Source organism: Clarias gariepinus, chromosome 3 (assembly GCF_024256425.1).
Source record: "Clarias gariepinus isolate MV-2021 ecotype Netherlands chromosome 3, CGAR_prim_01v2, whole genome shotgun sequence".
Lineage (NCBI taxonomy): Eukaryota > Metazoa > Chordata > Actinopteri > Siluriformes > Clariidae > Clarias > Clarias gariepinus.
The window spans coordinates 17,486,702-17,502,397 of NC_071102.1; the positions used below are offsets into that span (position 1 = coordinate 17,486,702).

A 15,696-nucleotide genomic window follows, 5' to 3' on the forward strand; every position below is an offset into this window, starting at 1 on the left:
GTCGGTGCACAGCAAACTGATAACGAATCAATAGGTGAAGGTGGAGTATGAAAACAGGTAGAATATTCTACACATAACACAAAAATGTAAAAGGATATTGAGTATTGAGTTTCAGAAAGGAACAATGAGAGCCTGTTTAAAGAAATGTGGCTCATTATAGAGAGTTTATTAAAAGAATATGGGTGCCTGCTCTCATTAATTACATTTTAAAGCAGAAGGCTTGTCTGTTTCTGATGATAACTGGCAAGCGGAACAGAAATACAATCTCCCTCCAAGGCAACATGGATTCAGTAACAGAAAAGCATGTTAATGCATTAAGCCTCTTAAACTTACACATACACTGATACTGTTAAAGCATATGAATAGATACTGTATCTTTTATGTATAAAAACATCTTTAAGGCATTTGTGCAAATGCTACACTGGACCTATTAAGCCATTAGAATCACACTCAGAATAAGATAATTCTATAAGAATACTGAGCTGACCAGTATGAGCAGTAATGATAAAAAAGAGAGTGGATCCTTGCAGATTGGGATTGGGAAACTACACCAGAAGGAAGAAAGTGGATTATCAGCATTAACAAGGTTGTTGTAACTGGGACAGGTGAACTTTCACCAATTCACTGTTCAGTTTTTAGGTGCCACTCTCATCCAACTACAGAGTGAGGGAGAATATATCAGTGGGACTGCAGATAGAAAGAGAGAGAGAGAGAGAGATTTTTTTTTTTGTCCCAAATGTTATATTTAATATTAGATCATTTATGATCGAGTGGGAGTAGCTTGAATGATAAAGGATGGGGTTAGAAATGAAGTCCTGCCCCTTACCAAGATGGGGGATGGGAGGGTATAAAACAAATATTTGTGACCACTGAAGCATAGGGAAGTCAAAAAACCTGAGTGCTTCTTGCTCTATGTCTGTTCTTGAATTTCCCACTTAGACCTGTACTAAAGATGTTGTCACGGTAAGTCAATGAAAAATACATTAATAAATATTTCTCTAAATAGCACAAAATCAACAAATAATAGATGAGCAAGTGCTAATTATGAAGGATGCTTTAAACACAGTGTTTAGAAAGCTTTTTGGTTATGTATAACATACAGTTTTCAGAAACTCAGAATTTGCTCTGTTGTGGTGAGGGGGGTGTGTTAAATAAGATTTTTTTATTTTTATTTTTTTTTCTAAATGATTGGGTGTTAAAGTCAGATATGGTCACATGCGTCGTCCTGAAGTCTGACTTGAGGTTATTGATTGCACACATTTACTGTAACCCTGTGAGCATTAAAATTGCAAATGACAAATCTGACATGAGATAGATGAGAATAAGTTATGTCAATAAAAACTAATCCATAACTCATCAGATATACCTTATGAGTATTGGGAATGCTTTGAATGTTTTGTATGTTGTGCTAGATTTTACATATTATCCTATATAAAGTGTTTTACCTTTTCAGAAATATTTTAATTGCCTCAGTAGCATTTGTCTTTCTGGTCACAGCAGTTGCAGCTGCTCCTGTTGAAGGTATGAACTCCCATCCCATAATTTCATATGCATCCTCAAGGTTCCATGCATAAACATTAATGTACTAAAACTGTTGTCCATGAATCTTTTTCCAGATAAAGAACCAGAGGAAAATGATTTTGAAGCAGAGGAGGGTGAGGAAGAGCTCTCGGAGGAAGAAGAGGGTAGGAAATGAAGATCCCCTTTCGGTCAACACACTCAGTCAAGCAAACAAACAATTTGGAATTTTTGGAAACTGGTTTATGCTAAAAAATAAATAAAATACATAAAGATACAAACAATCCTGTACTCACACATAAATGTTAATATAAAGCAAAAATAATTAGTCCAGATGTAACTACAATAATAAACATAGAAATAATATTATGAACAAAACTCTGACCGGCATCTGCACCGTCATCTCACAGGTACGAAATTCAATGCATATCAAAAATGTGTTTCTAATCCACTTTAACTTACAAAGATAAACTGCATTCCATTGGCTCTATACATGTATTTCGCACAATGACAATAAAATTGACTCTAATCTCTAAAAAATAAAAAGATGCTAAAAACATTAACAAGATTTACAGTGACTTTATTTAAAATGTGTAATTCTGTAATAAGACAAGAAAGGTGCACCACTGAGGACAGTTTTTACCAACTTTAAATAGACAAGTAATGTGTTAAATTAAGTTTATCAAGAGGAATGCGTAAACAAAAGAAAAAAATCATCGGCAAAGTGAAGGCTCGTGAACAGTTGTTATAAACTGTATCCATCTCCCTTTTCTTTTCAGATGATGATGACTCCAAAGGTCAACATATGAAGGGTGGGTGACAAGTTAGCAACTTACCACCAAAATTTAAAAATATCACCCATGGTTTAATAGACCAACTTTACACCTTATCTTTGTATCCATGCTATTTTTTGAAATATGATAATCAATAGATTTTAAAATATGATAATAATTAATGGCACCACTTTCCTATGAAGCCCACAAATAAGTGATATATAGTATTATATATATTATATAATATATATATATATATATATATATATATATATATATATATATATATATATATATATATATATATATATATATTAATACTTAATTAATGCTTACTTAGTGATGAATTAATGCATGAACTCAGGAGATAATTAAGCCAGTACAGTACATTATGATCTCTGAGTCACTAGTGACCAGTAATGGTAATAGTTGGGTATTAACACCACATGTTTTTATTTATTATGGTAAATAAAGAATATATACAGTATGTATATTATTTATAGAACATAATATGACATTATCACATTATATGCTATATTATACATTTTTGCAATTAAAGTCTCTTTCATAATTGTATATTTCTGCATCCATTATAAACTATACCCCTCCTCATTTAACATTGCTCCAATGAAATGGGTTGATTTGGATCAGCAACCTGTTACTGGTTTCAAACTGTGAATTGTCCCAAGTTCCTTAAAAGTCTAGATAAAGATAATTATTGATATTAATAATATGTTATGTAGTTAATACTGCACACTCCTGTAGTGATGAGTAGACGAGATAACGATGTTAATGTTTATTATCATTTATTAATTACTATTACCATTATTAATAGCCAGTGTTAGTACTCAGAGGCTGTTAATGTGTTCACTTCAATATGCAATATTTATATTTGTGGACCTTATAGTGAAGAGTTACCATAATAATCTAAGAACACTTAAGGTAGGGATTGATATTTCACACATAAACTTATTTTGAAATGATTTTGTGTGTAATGTTTTTGTATCCAAAATGCGTATAATAAGCATAAAACCATTTATTAACACCATATAAACATATAAACTAAGCAAAATATATGATTACCCAGGTTTGTCTTTTTTTTTCCTTATGTAAAATGAACAAGGTCTTGTGACAGAGTGGCATTGTTCTGCGCTTACTGACCCAACCAGAACCAAACCAACAGCTTGAACAAGATTTGATCTTGCGGAACCTCAAGGATATGTTTCTTGTTTCTGGATTTTTTTCTCAACAGGAGCTGGAGCCCAACAAGCCACAATGGTGCCCAAGGGCCCTGGTAAGATGATGCTAATCCTCTTTTTAGCTTTGGGGACAGATCTCTTTGGGATTAGGGAGAACACTAAACCCCCTCACCTGCGAAAAGCAGCTCAGTGGGCACAGCTTAAGCTTCCTGTACTGCCAAGTGGACAAAGTCAACCATTCTTTAATCTGGTTAGGGCTTAGGTATATGGTCAATCATGCCCAAAGTTAAAGGAACACCTGCATATTTTGCATATACTGAAATTAAAACAGTTACGGTTCATATGTCTGTCCTATACTAAACTTTGATTTGCATATGGTTAATAATGTGCTTAGAGCTATTTCAGTGGACTGTGATCTTGCTTGCAATAAAGGGCTCATTCTCTTCAAGGTGTGACTGTTCTACCTGGCACTTCTGTGGTGGGCGAACCTCCAAATGGTAAGGGGAGTACATACTTTTCATTACCCTAAGAAACAAGTTCATTAGCCTATTTTTTTTATGTATTTAGTGACAAAATGTCCTGAGTGAGTCAGATAGAAACTCAATGACCTAATTTCTTTTAAGCTTTTTTACTTTTAGCTTTTGGGGAAATGGAGTGTAAGAGACCACATCTCATTATTTTGTAGGTCCCAAAGTGAATGGAGTTGGCGCGGCACAGACAAGCCTGGGCTGTAAGTTACACTCCAAACAATCAAAGGCTAATTCATATTCCTTTTATTCAAATTAGCCAAAAGAAAATTTATGGTAACCAGTCCTATATGAAACAGACATAAATGCTGTTGCATAAATTTATGGCTGAGATCTTTTATTGATGACACCGAGTCAAAACATCTTCTCCAGCACATCTCTAAGACTTTCACTGGGGTTAAACTGATGTCCAATTTGTGCATAAAAATGATTCCTCGTGCTCCCAGAGCCACTCTTTCACACTCTGAGACCTGGAATATGTGCTATCAGGAAGGAAGAAAAACTCCATAGATGTGATAACCTGGTGATTCAGTACATTGAGGTGGTCAGCTGACATCATCACTCTAGACTGATCAACCCCAGAACCTAACACTGTCTCCAGAGGCTTGTACAGTGGACACTATGCATGATGGGAGCATCGCTTCATGTCCTTCTCTTCTTACCCTGACACGCCCATCACTCTGGAATAGGATCAATCTGGACTCATCAGGTCATATGACCTTTTTCCATCGCCCAATAACAAGTTTTAACAACATGTTGGACAGTAATAAAGTTTTTAATAACAGGTTTTAGTGACATGTTGGACAGTTCTTAATCCAATTCCAGCCATTTAAGTTGTTTTCTTTGCTAAAATGCAGGACAATAGCTTTACCCTTCTGAAAAAATAAACATCTCTACATTCACGGGAAATGGGATTTTTCTGACATTTTCTTTTAAGAAATGAGAAGTTGCTCACTGCATCATTTAGGGTTAAAAGACCTGAAACCTATAAATTAATCATATTAATTAATCATCTTTACATTTTAATTTAAATTGCACATTGTTTATTTAAACAACAGCTAAAGTCGTCTTGTATTACAGCATCAAGTGGCTCCTTATCAACAGGAACTGGTACTGAGGGTAAGGGAAGGTATCTCATGTCAGCAATCGATTGATGTCCTGGTAGTTTTATTTAACCAAAGGTAATCTTTCATACATTTTCACTTACCATGTCTACATGTGGTTACAGGAAGTAATGGAAGAGACTCTCAAACTTTGCCCTCAAGTTCTCAAGGTAAGAAAAAATGTTTTTGAAAAAGTTCTTTAAATAATTAGTTTTGTCTTTTGAGGAGGAGAGGATATAAACAAGCTGGAGTTTTATTTTCCATGTCTGGCTAACTGCTTTGTAAAGAAATGGACATTGATGGGAATTAGTTACCCTTTCTTGAGAACACATAAGAGACACAGATACATGCTTATTCATTTTTGTAATTTTCTGTTTGGGCAACTGCAAGGCCAAAACGTTTGTGTATGAAAACATTACTATACCTGCACCCTGGGAAGAGTGATCTGTTCTTAGGACTTTTTGGAGGTGAAACTAAAAAGTAACAGTAGATGAATTTGATCATGCAACACCGAGTATGGATCTTATGATGTTGTTAGGTGCTGTTTTAAGTGTGGCTGGTCACGGGAGCTCAGGGTCAAAAGTCCCTGGTAAGGAATTTATATTATTCTGTTAATTATTATTATTATTATTATTATTATTAATAATAATAATAATAATAATAATAATAATAATAATAATGATGATGATGATTTATTATTAATTCTCACTGATTTTATTAAAATTGTATGTATATATATATATATATATATATATATATATATATATATATATATATATATATATTGAATTTTAAAAAAGTGTTTTTTTATATGTTTGTTTGTTTTTTGCAGCTGCAGCTGATACTGCTTTCTTAGACAATGTTTCTCATGGTATTTATCTAATTGTATCTTACACCTGATGGATTTGTTCATGTTTTTTATTTTTCAATGTAAAATAGTAGACCAACTCTTTCTTTTTTTAGGGTCTTCAGGCCAAGTGTCTTTAATCCATGTGTCAGGTTTAATGACATCAGAACATACAAGTGGTTCAGCTTTTGTTTCTTCTGAAATCCAGTCACAAACAGAAGGTATGTTGAACTATGCTGACATTATTATCCTCCTGCATGGTAGCCCTAGAAACCATCCATTAAAATTTCTTTCTGTGTGTGTGTGTGTGTGTGTGTGTGCGTGCGTGTGTGCGTGCGTGTGTGTGCGTGTGTGTGTGTATGTGAGTGTGGTCAGAAGCAACAACTACAGATGGATCTACTCATGACAATGGTATGTAGAATAAAACTATTTTAACTAAGCTAAAATTTAATTGCATCAATTCTTCCTCTGCTACAACACTGACACAGAGAACAATCCTGTAAATAAGTTTTCTTGCTCTAGCCGAAATTCAAACTGTTCATATTGGATCTCAGATCGAAGCTCCAGGTGAGGCCACATGGGGCAAAACAACAGAGAATCTCAGCAGTTCTTCTTTAATTTACACTGACATTTAATATTGCAATTAAAATGTTATTTATGTAAACATAGGCTTAGAGTCAGTATTAGAGAATACAGAGACTGAGAGCAACGGTGAGTATGAACTTTGGTTTAATATACTGTATGTTTTATGTAGAATAAGTCTGTATAGCTAAAATTTATCATTATATATACAGTTGTGATTGAGTTTTTTTCCACAGGTAATGGGCACAAACAACTTATGAATGGACAGGAGACAGGACACCCAGGTGGGAACTTCAAACACTTTATTCAATTCAATTCATTTTTATTTGTATATCGCATTTAACTATGTCTCAAGGTCACAAAGTAGCTTTACAAAGTCAAAATAAAATTTGAGAAAGTTTGAAATATGTGAGGTAATATGTATAAATCAAAATCTGTTATTATTTTTATTTAAACATCGGATTTTCCAATTTAATGAACACAGTAATTAATTAATTGTCTAATGACTTTCTTACTTTCTTACAAAATTATTTTTGTGATTATGGATTAACTTTCGTGGTCCTTACACAGGCATGAATAATTTCATGGAAGGCACGACACAGATAGATTCCACAGGTATGCATGTTTAAATATACTTTCAAAATGAAACAGTTAATATGGAAGAAAAATTAGAGACAAACAAAGTAATGAGTTTTATTTCCCAGACGGGTTTGACTCATTTGGTTCTAATCTGGAAATGACAGGTATGTAAATGGTTGACAACTTTACATAGTTCGGGTATTGTTGTTACAAACATTTTTGTTGTTCTCTCAAATTCTCACAGTAACACAATTGAGCTAGAGACCCTGGATTTCTCATCATGTGTAACAGTATGCATTTCACCAACAACAGTGTCTTTCAGATGCTGACTGTGCTCTTTGTGTTTATTACCTGTCAAGGTATTATGGACCATTCCAGCCATGACTTCCTCATTGGTTTAATGGGTGAGACTTGCCTTTAGCTACGACTTAGAGCTGCATGTAATGACTCTTGTCATTCCCCTTCCTGAAACCCACTCATGGTGTCTCTGTGCAGGTGGCATAGGGGACGGCTTTGCTCCAGACACCTACACTGACACTATAGGTATGCCTTCAGGTCTTACTGAAGCGATCGCAGATGTTTTGCCCACATGTCTAATCAATGATGCTATCTCAGCAGATCACATGGGACTTGCCTTTCAGGTCAAGACAACAGGTTAGTGTCCCTACGTGCCCAACAAACTAAACTTGCACTTAAGCTGTTGTTCTTTACCTAAAGAGAGCGGCGTGACTCAGATTTGGGTTGTCTGGCTCCTCTTGCAGGAGCTGGGTTAGATCCTGGACTACCAGCCATTATCAGTTCAGCTCGACCAGGTGATGACTTATTCTTCATTTTCAGATCTGTACTCTGTCAGGGTTATTTTCTCTCCCTCATGGCTTACTCCAAGATAAAAATGCTTGGTTAGGTGTGTAATATTGAGAATCAAATAACATAATAATACGTCTATGGACTCGTAAAGATAAGACAAAATTTTTTTACAATTATATTATATGATATTATAAACGCTTTATTAGTTAGAAGGTTAATGTTAAGAGATTACATGATTAGTAAAGATTTTACAATATTTTGACCAAACTGGAACTAAAATGTATAGATGTTATAAATATGTGTAATTAAATCTTCCATTTTTCACTCGATTCACTCAGCTCCTGACTCAGCAGGAAACGAGCCAGCTGCGTCTACCAGTGGTAATCATGTTGTTCAGAACAAAGCTAAAGTGCTGTCTGGTGTCCTTCATCTGTTTCCTGATACTTGATACATGATTATATATTTCAGTCCTCTTTGACAATGCTGCTCAATACAGCTCCCCTGCAGACATAACAGGTAAATCCATAAACAGCCAAAGTGGCAGAGCAAAGCTAATTCTCAACACCAAGTTCAGCTTCTTCTTTGTCTTTCGGCTGTTCCCTTTCAGGGGTCGCCACAGCGAATCATTTGCTTCCATCTAACCCTATCCTCTGCATCCTCATCTCTCACACCAACTAACTTTATGTCCTCTCTCACTGCATTCATAAATCTCCTCTTTGGTCTTCCTCTAGACCTCCTACCTGGCAGTTCCAACCTCATCATCCTTCTACCGATATATTCACAATCTCTCCTCTGAACATGTCCAAACCACCTCAATCTGGCCTCTCTGACTTTATCTCCAAAACATCTAACGTGGGTTGTCCCTCTGATAAACTTATTCTTGATCCTATCCATCCTTGTCACTCCCAAGGAGAACCTCAACATCTTCAGCTCTGCTACCTCCAACTCTGCCTCCTGTCTTTTCTTCAGTGCCACTGTCTCTAAGCCGTAGAGCATCGCTGGTCTCACCACTGTCCTGTACACGTTTCCTTTCATTCTTGCTGATACTCTTTTATCACACAACACCCCTGACACTTTTCTCCACCCATTCCAACCTGCCTGTACCCGCCTCTTCACCTCTTTTGAACACTCTCAACACCAAGATCAGCAACAAGCAAAAATGGCTTTTAGGGATGTAGGAAAGTGGAATGGAAAAAAAAAAACACAAAGAGTTTGGTATGGTCATTGTGATGTACAGCCTTATAAGTCATATCAGACTCAGTGCCTATATTTACTGACTAAGCCATAGTGATTAGGACTGACATAGCTAATTCTACTGTTTCCATTCCTCAGAGGGTGCAGATAAGAATGGTGCTGATTCATCCAATATAAACGGTAAGCTATAATCTAAGCAAGGACTAATGCTGAACAAGCTGAGGTGAAGTATTCAAATAGTTATTTTGCTCAGTGACTTTGCACCATTCAAAATATATGTAAAAAAAAAGTTTGTTATTTGTTATTCTCGTATGTCTTAAAGGAAATGGCCGTCTCAGACCGGTTCCAGACATACACAAAGGTATCAACAAAAATCATGTCAGCAAATTCATAATAATGAACATTTGGAAAAGATAAAGTTTTAATGCGTTACATAGGTGATCCCCCTGGAACAGGCATCTACCTTTATTCAAGTACGTAACCGATTTTTCTTTTAAACATTCTCTTTCTTTCATTTTCATTTTTTTAAACAACCTCCAGGTTGTGGGATTGAACTGGACAGGTTGCTATTTGGGCTATGGGAATGGGGAGCCTTTGGTGCCCATGATCCTGTCACCAATATACCAGTATATACTACCAGACAAAGTTTGTCAACAGCCCTGTTAGGGCTACTACAGCTACTGTACAAATCCATATTAACGGAAGACTCAGTTAAGAAAATACAATTTATTATTTACTGCCATCATTACTTTAAGAAATGAAGGTCAGTCAATCTAAAAAAAATCTTAAGAACTTTGGATATATCCCCAAGTGCAGTCACTAAAAACTATCAAACACTGTCCCAGGAAAGGAAGACAGAGCTACCTCTGCTGCAGAGGATAAATTCATTAGAATGAAAAGCCTCAGAAATCGCTGATTTACAGCACCACAGATGAGAGACCTTATAAATGCTTCTTGGAGTTCCAGCGGCAGAAATTTCAACATCCACTGTTCAAAGGAGACTGTGTGGGTCAGGCCTTCAAGATCGAATTTTGGCAAAGAAACTATGGGCCAAGAAAGTCCAGCAATAAACATTAGATCAGTGGTAAACTGTCCTTTGGTCTGATGAGTTCAAATGTGAGATTTTTGGGTCCAACCACCGTGTCTTTAATTGGACGTAGCGATAGTGAACAGACGGTTCATTGTTTAGTCAAAATTTAAATCGCACTTAACCAGCTACCACAGATATGCCTTCCCATATTGTTTGCACTTAGTGGAACAGTCATTTTTTTTCCCAACAGGACAACGATTACAAACACACCTATAGATTATGTAACAGCTATTCGTCCAAGAAGGAGAGTTATGGAGTGCTGCATTAGATGACCTAGCCTGCACAATCACCAACAAGCAGCCAACAAGAACGCAACACCTCTGGAACTTCTTGAGACATATATAAAGAAAGGGTTTGATTCCAACTTTGGGGTCTGTGTGTATGGAGTTTGCATGTTCTCCCTGTGCTTGGTGGGTTTCCTCCGGGAACACTACACTTTCCTTCCACAGTTCAAAGACATGCAGATTAGGCTAATTGCCGTTCCCAAATTGCTTGTAATGTGTTGGCGCCCTATACAGGATGTACCCCGCCACGTGCCCTAAGTCTCCTGGGATAGGCTTCGCTCCCTGCGACCCTGAATACAGAGTAAAGCGGTATAGACGATGAGTGAGTGAATTAATGAATAGATGACATAAGAAAGCAAATCATGTATGACATTCCCATGAAGTTACAGGACACCAAATAAAATATTTTAATAGACAAAATTTCACCAGTAAAACATTTTAACTAAAATAAAAAAAGTACTGTGACCTACTATTTAATTGACATAGCTCTCACCTCTGCAGGTGAACATCACGGACTTATCACGCACACAGACACAGGTGAGTTTCTTCATAGCACTATTTCAGTAACCAACCATCATAAATGTGCCCTCCGTTCAGCATTTAGATACCAAAGGGTCTTAGCTAAGGCTTACGTCTGTACTAAGCACCTGAGAACCTGATTTACAGCTGGAGATCTCAGATTTTTTCATTGCTTTCTCAGCAGGAACGCTGGATCTTAAGGACCCCACTATAAGTCCCATCAGCGAAATCCCTTGTAAGTCTGCTAAACATTGCTGAGGTCAAAGAGTTGTTTTCGACATGCACAGCATTAAATCTAGAAGTTGTCAGAAACAACACTTTGAAGTCTGATCACTTTTTTTCAAACCCCCTGCTTCAAGCTGAAACTGCAGTCACGTTGCATGCCGTCAGCATGGGAATGCAAACGGACGTGACAGGTATTATAAATATATCAGTTTAACAGTAAGCACAGACTATATCATAATTATATACAATAAAAAATATTAAAGAGGAAACTGTGGTGTTAAGCATGCATTATGATTTAGCAGGTTTAGTAGGTGGACCAGTGACCAATGGACAGAGAAGGATTGATGTAACAAGTAAGCTAAGGATTATGCACACGGGATACTAATGTATGAAAGTACAACAAAACTCATCAAAAAGCACACATTTGATATTGGTACTGTCTGCTGTTATGTTTCAGTCATGCAGGATGCCATCTACAGCTCTGTACCACCGGGTACTTTAGGTTTGTATTTGCTGATTTCTTCACATGGAGAGTGCATTCGTGCTCCTTCATTTATGACTGGGTGTTCATTTAATAAAGTGATATTTTACATTTATTTATTAATAAGGTTTAGATCCTTGTTTTTGTTTCCTGTTTATCAGAAACCAGTCCTAAGTCGTTCTCTGCCTACGTATACGAGTTAACTTTTAGCTAAAGAATTAAACTGTGCATGTTGGCATGGAAACAGGAAGCTGAGGGGAGCTGGTCAGCATTATTCAAAAAGCGCTAATCCCACACAATTGGCCTGATTATTGCTTTTATTTCTGAAATAATCCTTTAAACTCTGGTAATCCTGGAGAATAAAAATAATAGTGGTGCCTAATAAGCACATTCATTTTTAGCCTCCCATAATCCCTACCAAATCCTGAGATTACATCACAGTTACATCAACATCACAATTACAATCACTAATTAAGTAATTTTACACAGGATACGAGAGCACTGGCGTAACTGAAGGAATCTCAAATCATACAGGTACCTAATCATACCTTCAGCATGCTGTGCCCGATCTCTCACCCACATACTGCACAATGTTTCAGCTGTTTCATAAGATCGTTCTTCTCAAATTCAGATTCTCTGATTGAAACGAGAGTCGGATTTACAGGTGAGTTTGCTTTACACACTCAACAAGTTTAAAAGGTTAGGAATCTTTCTAAAATTAATAATGTGTTATTTAAACCACTTCTTAGATGCAGCACAGACACAAAGTAGTGTGATTCAGACAGAGCTCATAGGTAAGTGAAGTTTAAGAGCAAACTCCATACAGGTGTGAGTGCTGCACAGCTAAAGGTAATAACGCTCTTCAGTCACAGGGGATCCAGCTAGAGTCTCCTCACAGACAGATGCTACAGGAACAGGTCAGACGCCGTTACGGCGCAGTACTGGATAAACATAAAGATCAACGTTACAAGATTTTAAATCTCTTTTTGTTTTCCAGCTGTAGCAGAACCTCACGGGACTCTCAGGGGTCTAAGTAAGTTTGATGTTTAATCTGTATCTTTAAGTAACCAATGAAAGGATGATTTTAGCTCAAAACATAATAATAAAATGAGCATTTATGCAATTAATTATAAAATACATCTGTTATTTTACTGCTTCTCACTCAACAGACCAACCTGGTGCTACGGAACAGACACAACCAGCTGGTAAGCTTAATGGAAGTGAAGAACTGAAAAAAAGTCATTGAATTCAAGTTCAGCTCGACTGTGCATTTATAAAACCATTTGTGTCGCCCTCAAAGCTTAAAGAGTATTTTAGCCATTATTAGTTTTTTTTGTTTTTTAATAAACATATATAGGATTTAAGATTGTGCAGTATAGAGTCTTAAAGCATGAGGTTTCCAGGAACCTGTTTAGTCTCCAGTGCCACCATATTGCAGAACTGCCACCATTAGGATATGTGTCCAATAGTACATGGTGTTAAGTTCTCAAAAGCATGACTGAGGCGAGGAAACTGGCTGAAACACAACTACCACTGAATAAAACCCACACGCTTGGGCACCAGGGCTGGACCAGTAAACACCTGAAGGTTTGATGTCCTGGAATAATTAACGATGAGCTGGTTGAGGTGAAGATAAGCTAAAAGTCCTCTCACAAGACTACCGTACCTCCCTAGAAGACACTATCTTTCAGTAATGTAACGGGATAAAGTTAGCAACATTTAAGAAGGCCACAGTAAGTTACAGCACTGCCTAGCAAAGCAGCAAATATTGTAATTAAAGATGTCGGAATGATGAGCTAAGAACATCTGGGCAGTGAGATTTACTGTGAGAGAAGACATATCACTGCTCTGAACAGCATTAAAGCGCTGAAGTGTCCCATCAGCTAAAACTAATCATAAAAAGATTAAGATGACGTTCAATAAGTGGAGGGATCACGGTGCTAATCATAAAGAGGAATGTCTTTTTTCATTACTGAATCATTTTGAGGGGCCAAAATATTTGTGTTAATGATTCACCATTAGGTTGACTAATAATTGCACGCAAATAATAATTTCCCCTGAGATTTTTTTTTTTTGGACTCTGTTTTGATATGAAATAAATATTTAGGCCGAGTTAAGACTCGACAATAAAACCAAGCTGAGAAATAACATTCACCTAATAATTAAGATTATTAAGTGTGTGTGTGTGTGTGTGTGTGTGTGCAGTGTAGTCATACATTAACTTCCTTAAAAGAGGCAACACACTTCCCTTACACACTATTGTTCTTTTTATTTTGTATTGTGCTGCAAATTTATATTCTTTTTTTTTTAATTTGCTTCTGAATGCTAATTTAGTAACGATGTCTATAAACAGATGCTCAATCGCTCTTTTCTCCTGCTGGTTTTGCTTGTTCTGTCCAGTTTCAGCAGGTGAACAGTACCACACCTCTGGTCAGGGTCCTGAAGGTGAGTCTCAAAGCTTCCTGCCATGATACTTTCTGGTTCCGTAAAAGTATGTTGTATGGTGCCCACTCTATAATAGACCTATGGCTTATAAAATGAGCATGTACAACTAATCGGCTTAAAGAAAGACTATTCTCATGAGTGGAAAATCGCAGTAAGCCTCAGCTGGACACTGCTGTGGTAGACACATAAGGTAAGATCTGGAGGTTCGATCAGTTACACAGTCGGATGTTTTAGGCAAGTCTTGCTCTCTCGTTTCTCCCTCTCTTGCATCATGTAGACAGAATGATCCTGAGTGGAGCAGATCAGGTGAACTAAATGTATTCTATTCTCCTAAAAGGTGCAGAAAATGTGGAACTGGAAGATACCTGCTGATTTTCACATGAAGCCACGTGTGAGGTTTCTGCGCTACAGATTTCAGTGTACGGACCAGACGGCCTGGCAGAGGGACAGCGACGCCAACCACTAGCCTTAGCTTTGATTCATGTGTCTCAGTTTTTTATGTTTAACTATTTAAACATCAAGATGACACTGAAATGAACACTTTATTTCACCTGTTTGTAATTAATTGGCCACATTATATTAAATTTTCAATGCGAAGGGAAGAGGGACAAATTTATTCATGGGGGGAAAATAAAAGTCTGATTGATGTGTTAAAAACACACATTTCAAATAGCTTCTTTCCTCATGTATTGCTGTAAGTCCATACCTAGCTGCATGAGTACTATTCTCTACAAGTGTCATATTGTACATTTCTAAATGTCATTTGAAAATCACATTAAATGTAACATCTATTTTCAACATCAATCTCGAGCGTATTTAATGCCACAGACTGAGGTGTGAAAAAAAGATGAAATAGAATGAATTATAATTACTTTATTATTCTAAACTCACAACTTTTAACTTCACGCTTTAGATTGTAAGATAAATTTGTATTGTAATAAACATGAATAGATCTTAAACATCCTGCAGAGACAGTGCATTGTTAGTTATGGAAACTATAAAAGCCAAAGATATGTTTTATTTCTTGATATATTATATAGAACTGTCCATAAAACATAAAAAACCTTTCTAAATAAATATATATTTATATATAAATATATAAAACTTGATTCTGGGATATTGTATCACTGGTTGTCCCAGGTGCACTAACAGTGGTTATTTACACTAACTGTGAATTGCTGCATGGGCGAGCAGGTCTGTACGGTCCGTGTACAGTCTATTTGGGATTCGACTGTTGTGTAAAAGTAATATTACACTCGGGGTCATCCTGTTGTGCTGGTTAGCAGCATGGCTGTGATATCCTTGGTACTCAGGCTGTCGCATCACAGCCGCGCTGATATTCAGTGTGACAGTATGAACTTGTAACTGTGGTTACGCTTAATTAGAAGTTTTAAAAATACATGATGTGAATATTAGGTAGGATGATGTTTGCATTTGAAACTGCATCTGCACACGGTTCAAGAAGTAGTTTGTTTTTTCAAAGAAGTGCAAATAAAGTATTTTTAATAATCTATTACTTAAAA

General features: G+C 36.5%; 1 protein-coding gene across 8 annotated transcripts; it reads left to right on the top strand.

Moving 5' to 3' along the window:
* The first annotated feature begins 887 nt into the window (after positions 1-887).
* si:ch211-80h18.1 (uncharacterized protein LOC555593 homolog) lies at positions 888-14,971 on the top strand. Of its 8 annotated transcripts, none has more exons than XM_053492893.1 (40): positions 888-963; positions 1,454-1,521; positions 1,617-1,685; positions 2,298-2,330; positions 3,544-3,585; positions 3,940-3,987; positions 4,176-4,220; positions 5,098-5,136; positions 5,246-5,290; positions 5,659-5,709; positions 5,953-5,991; positions 6,084-6,188; positions 6,334-6,378; positions 6,490-6,534; positions 6,637-6,678; positions 6,786-6,833; positions 7,120-7,164; positions 7,254-7,292; positions 7,488-7,532; positions 7,624-7,671; positions 7,744-7,782; positions 7,890-7,940; positions 8,274-8,315; positions 8,404-8,451; positions 9,268-9,309; positions 9,452-9,490; positions 9,567-9,602; positions 11,005-11,040; positions 11,204-11,257; positions 11,382-11,438; positions 11,547-11,600; positions 11,705-11,749; positions 12,218-12,262; positions 12,360-12,392; positions 12,478-12,522; positions 12,595-12,645; positions 12,726-12,761; positions 12,898-12,933; positions 14,129-14,173; positions 14,511-14,971. In XM_053492893.1, exons 1-40 carry the CDS (start codon positions 953-955, stop codon positions 14,543-14,545), a joined length of 1,821 nt encoding a protein of 606 aa, XP_053348868.1. In that variant the 5' UTR covers positions 888-952; the 3' UTR covers positions 14,546-14,971. The 8 variants fall into 8 exon arrangements, with proteins under 8 accessions (XP_053348868.1, XP_053348872.1, XP_053348871.1 ...); XM_053492897.1 differs by having other exon boundaries at positions 12,601-12,645; XM_053492896.1 differs by having other exon boundaries at positions 11,550-11,600.
* The last annotated feature ends 725 nt before the right edge of the window (positions 14,972-15,696 follow it).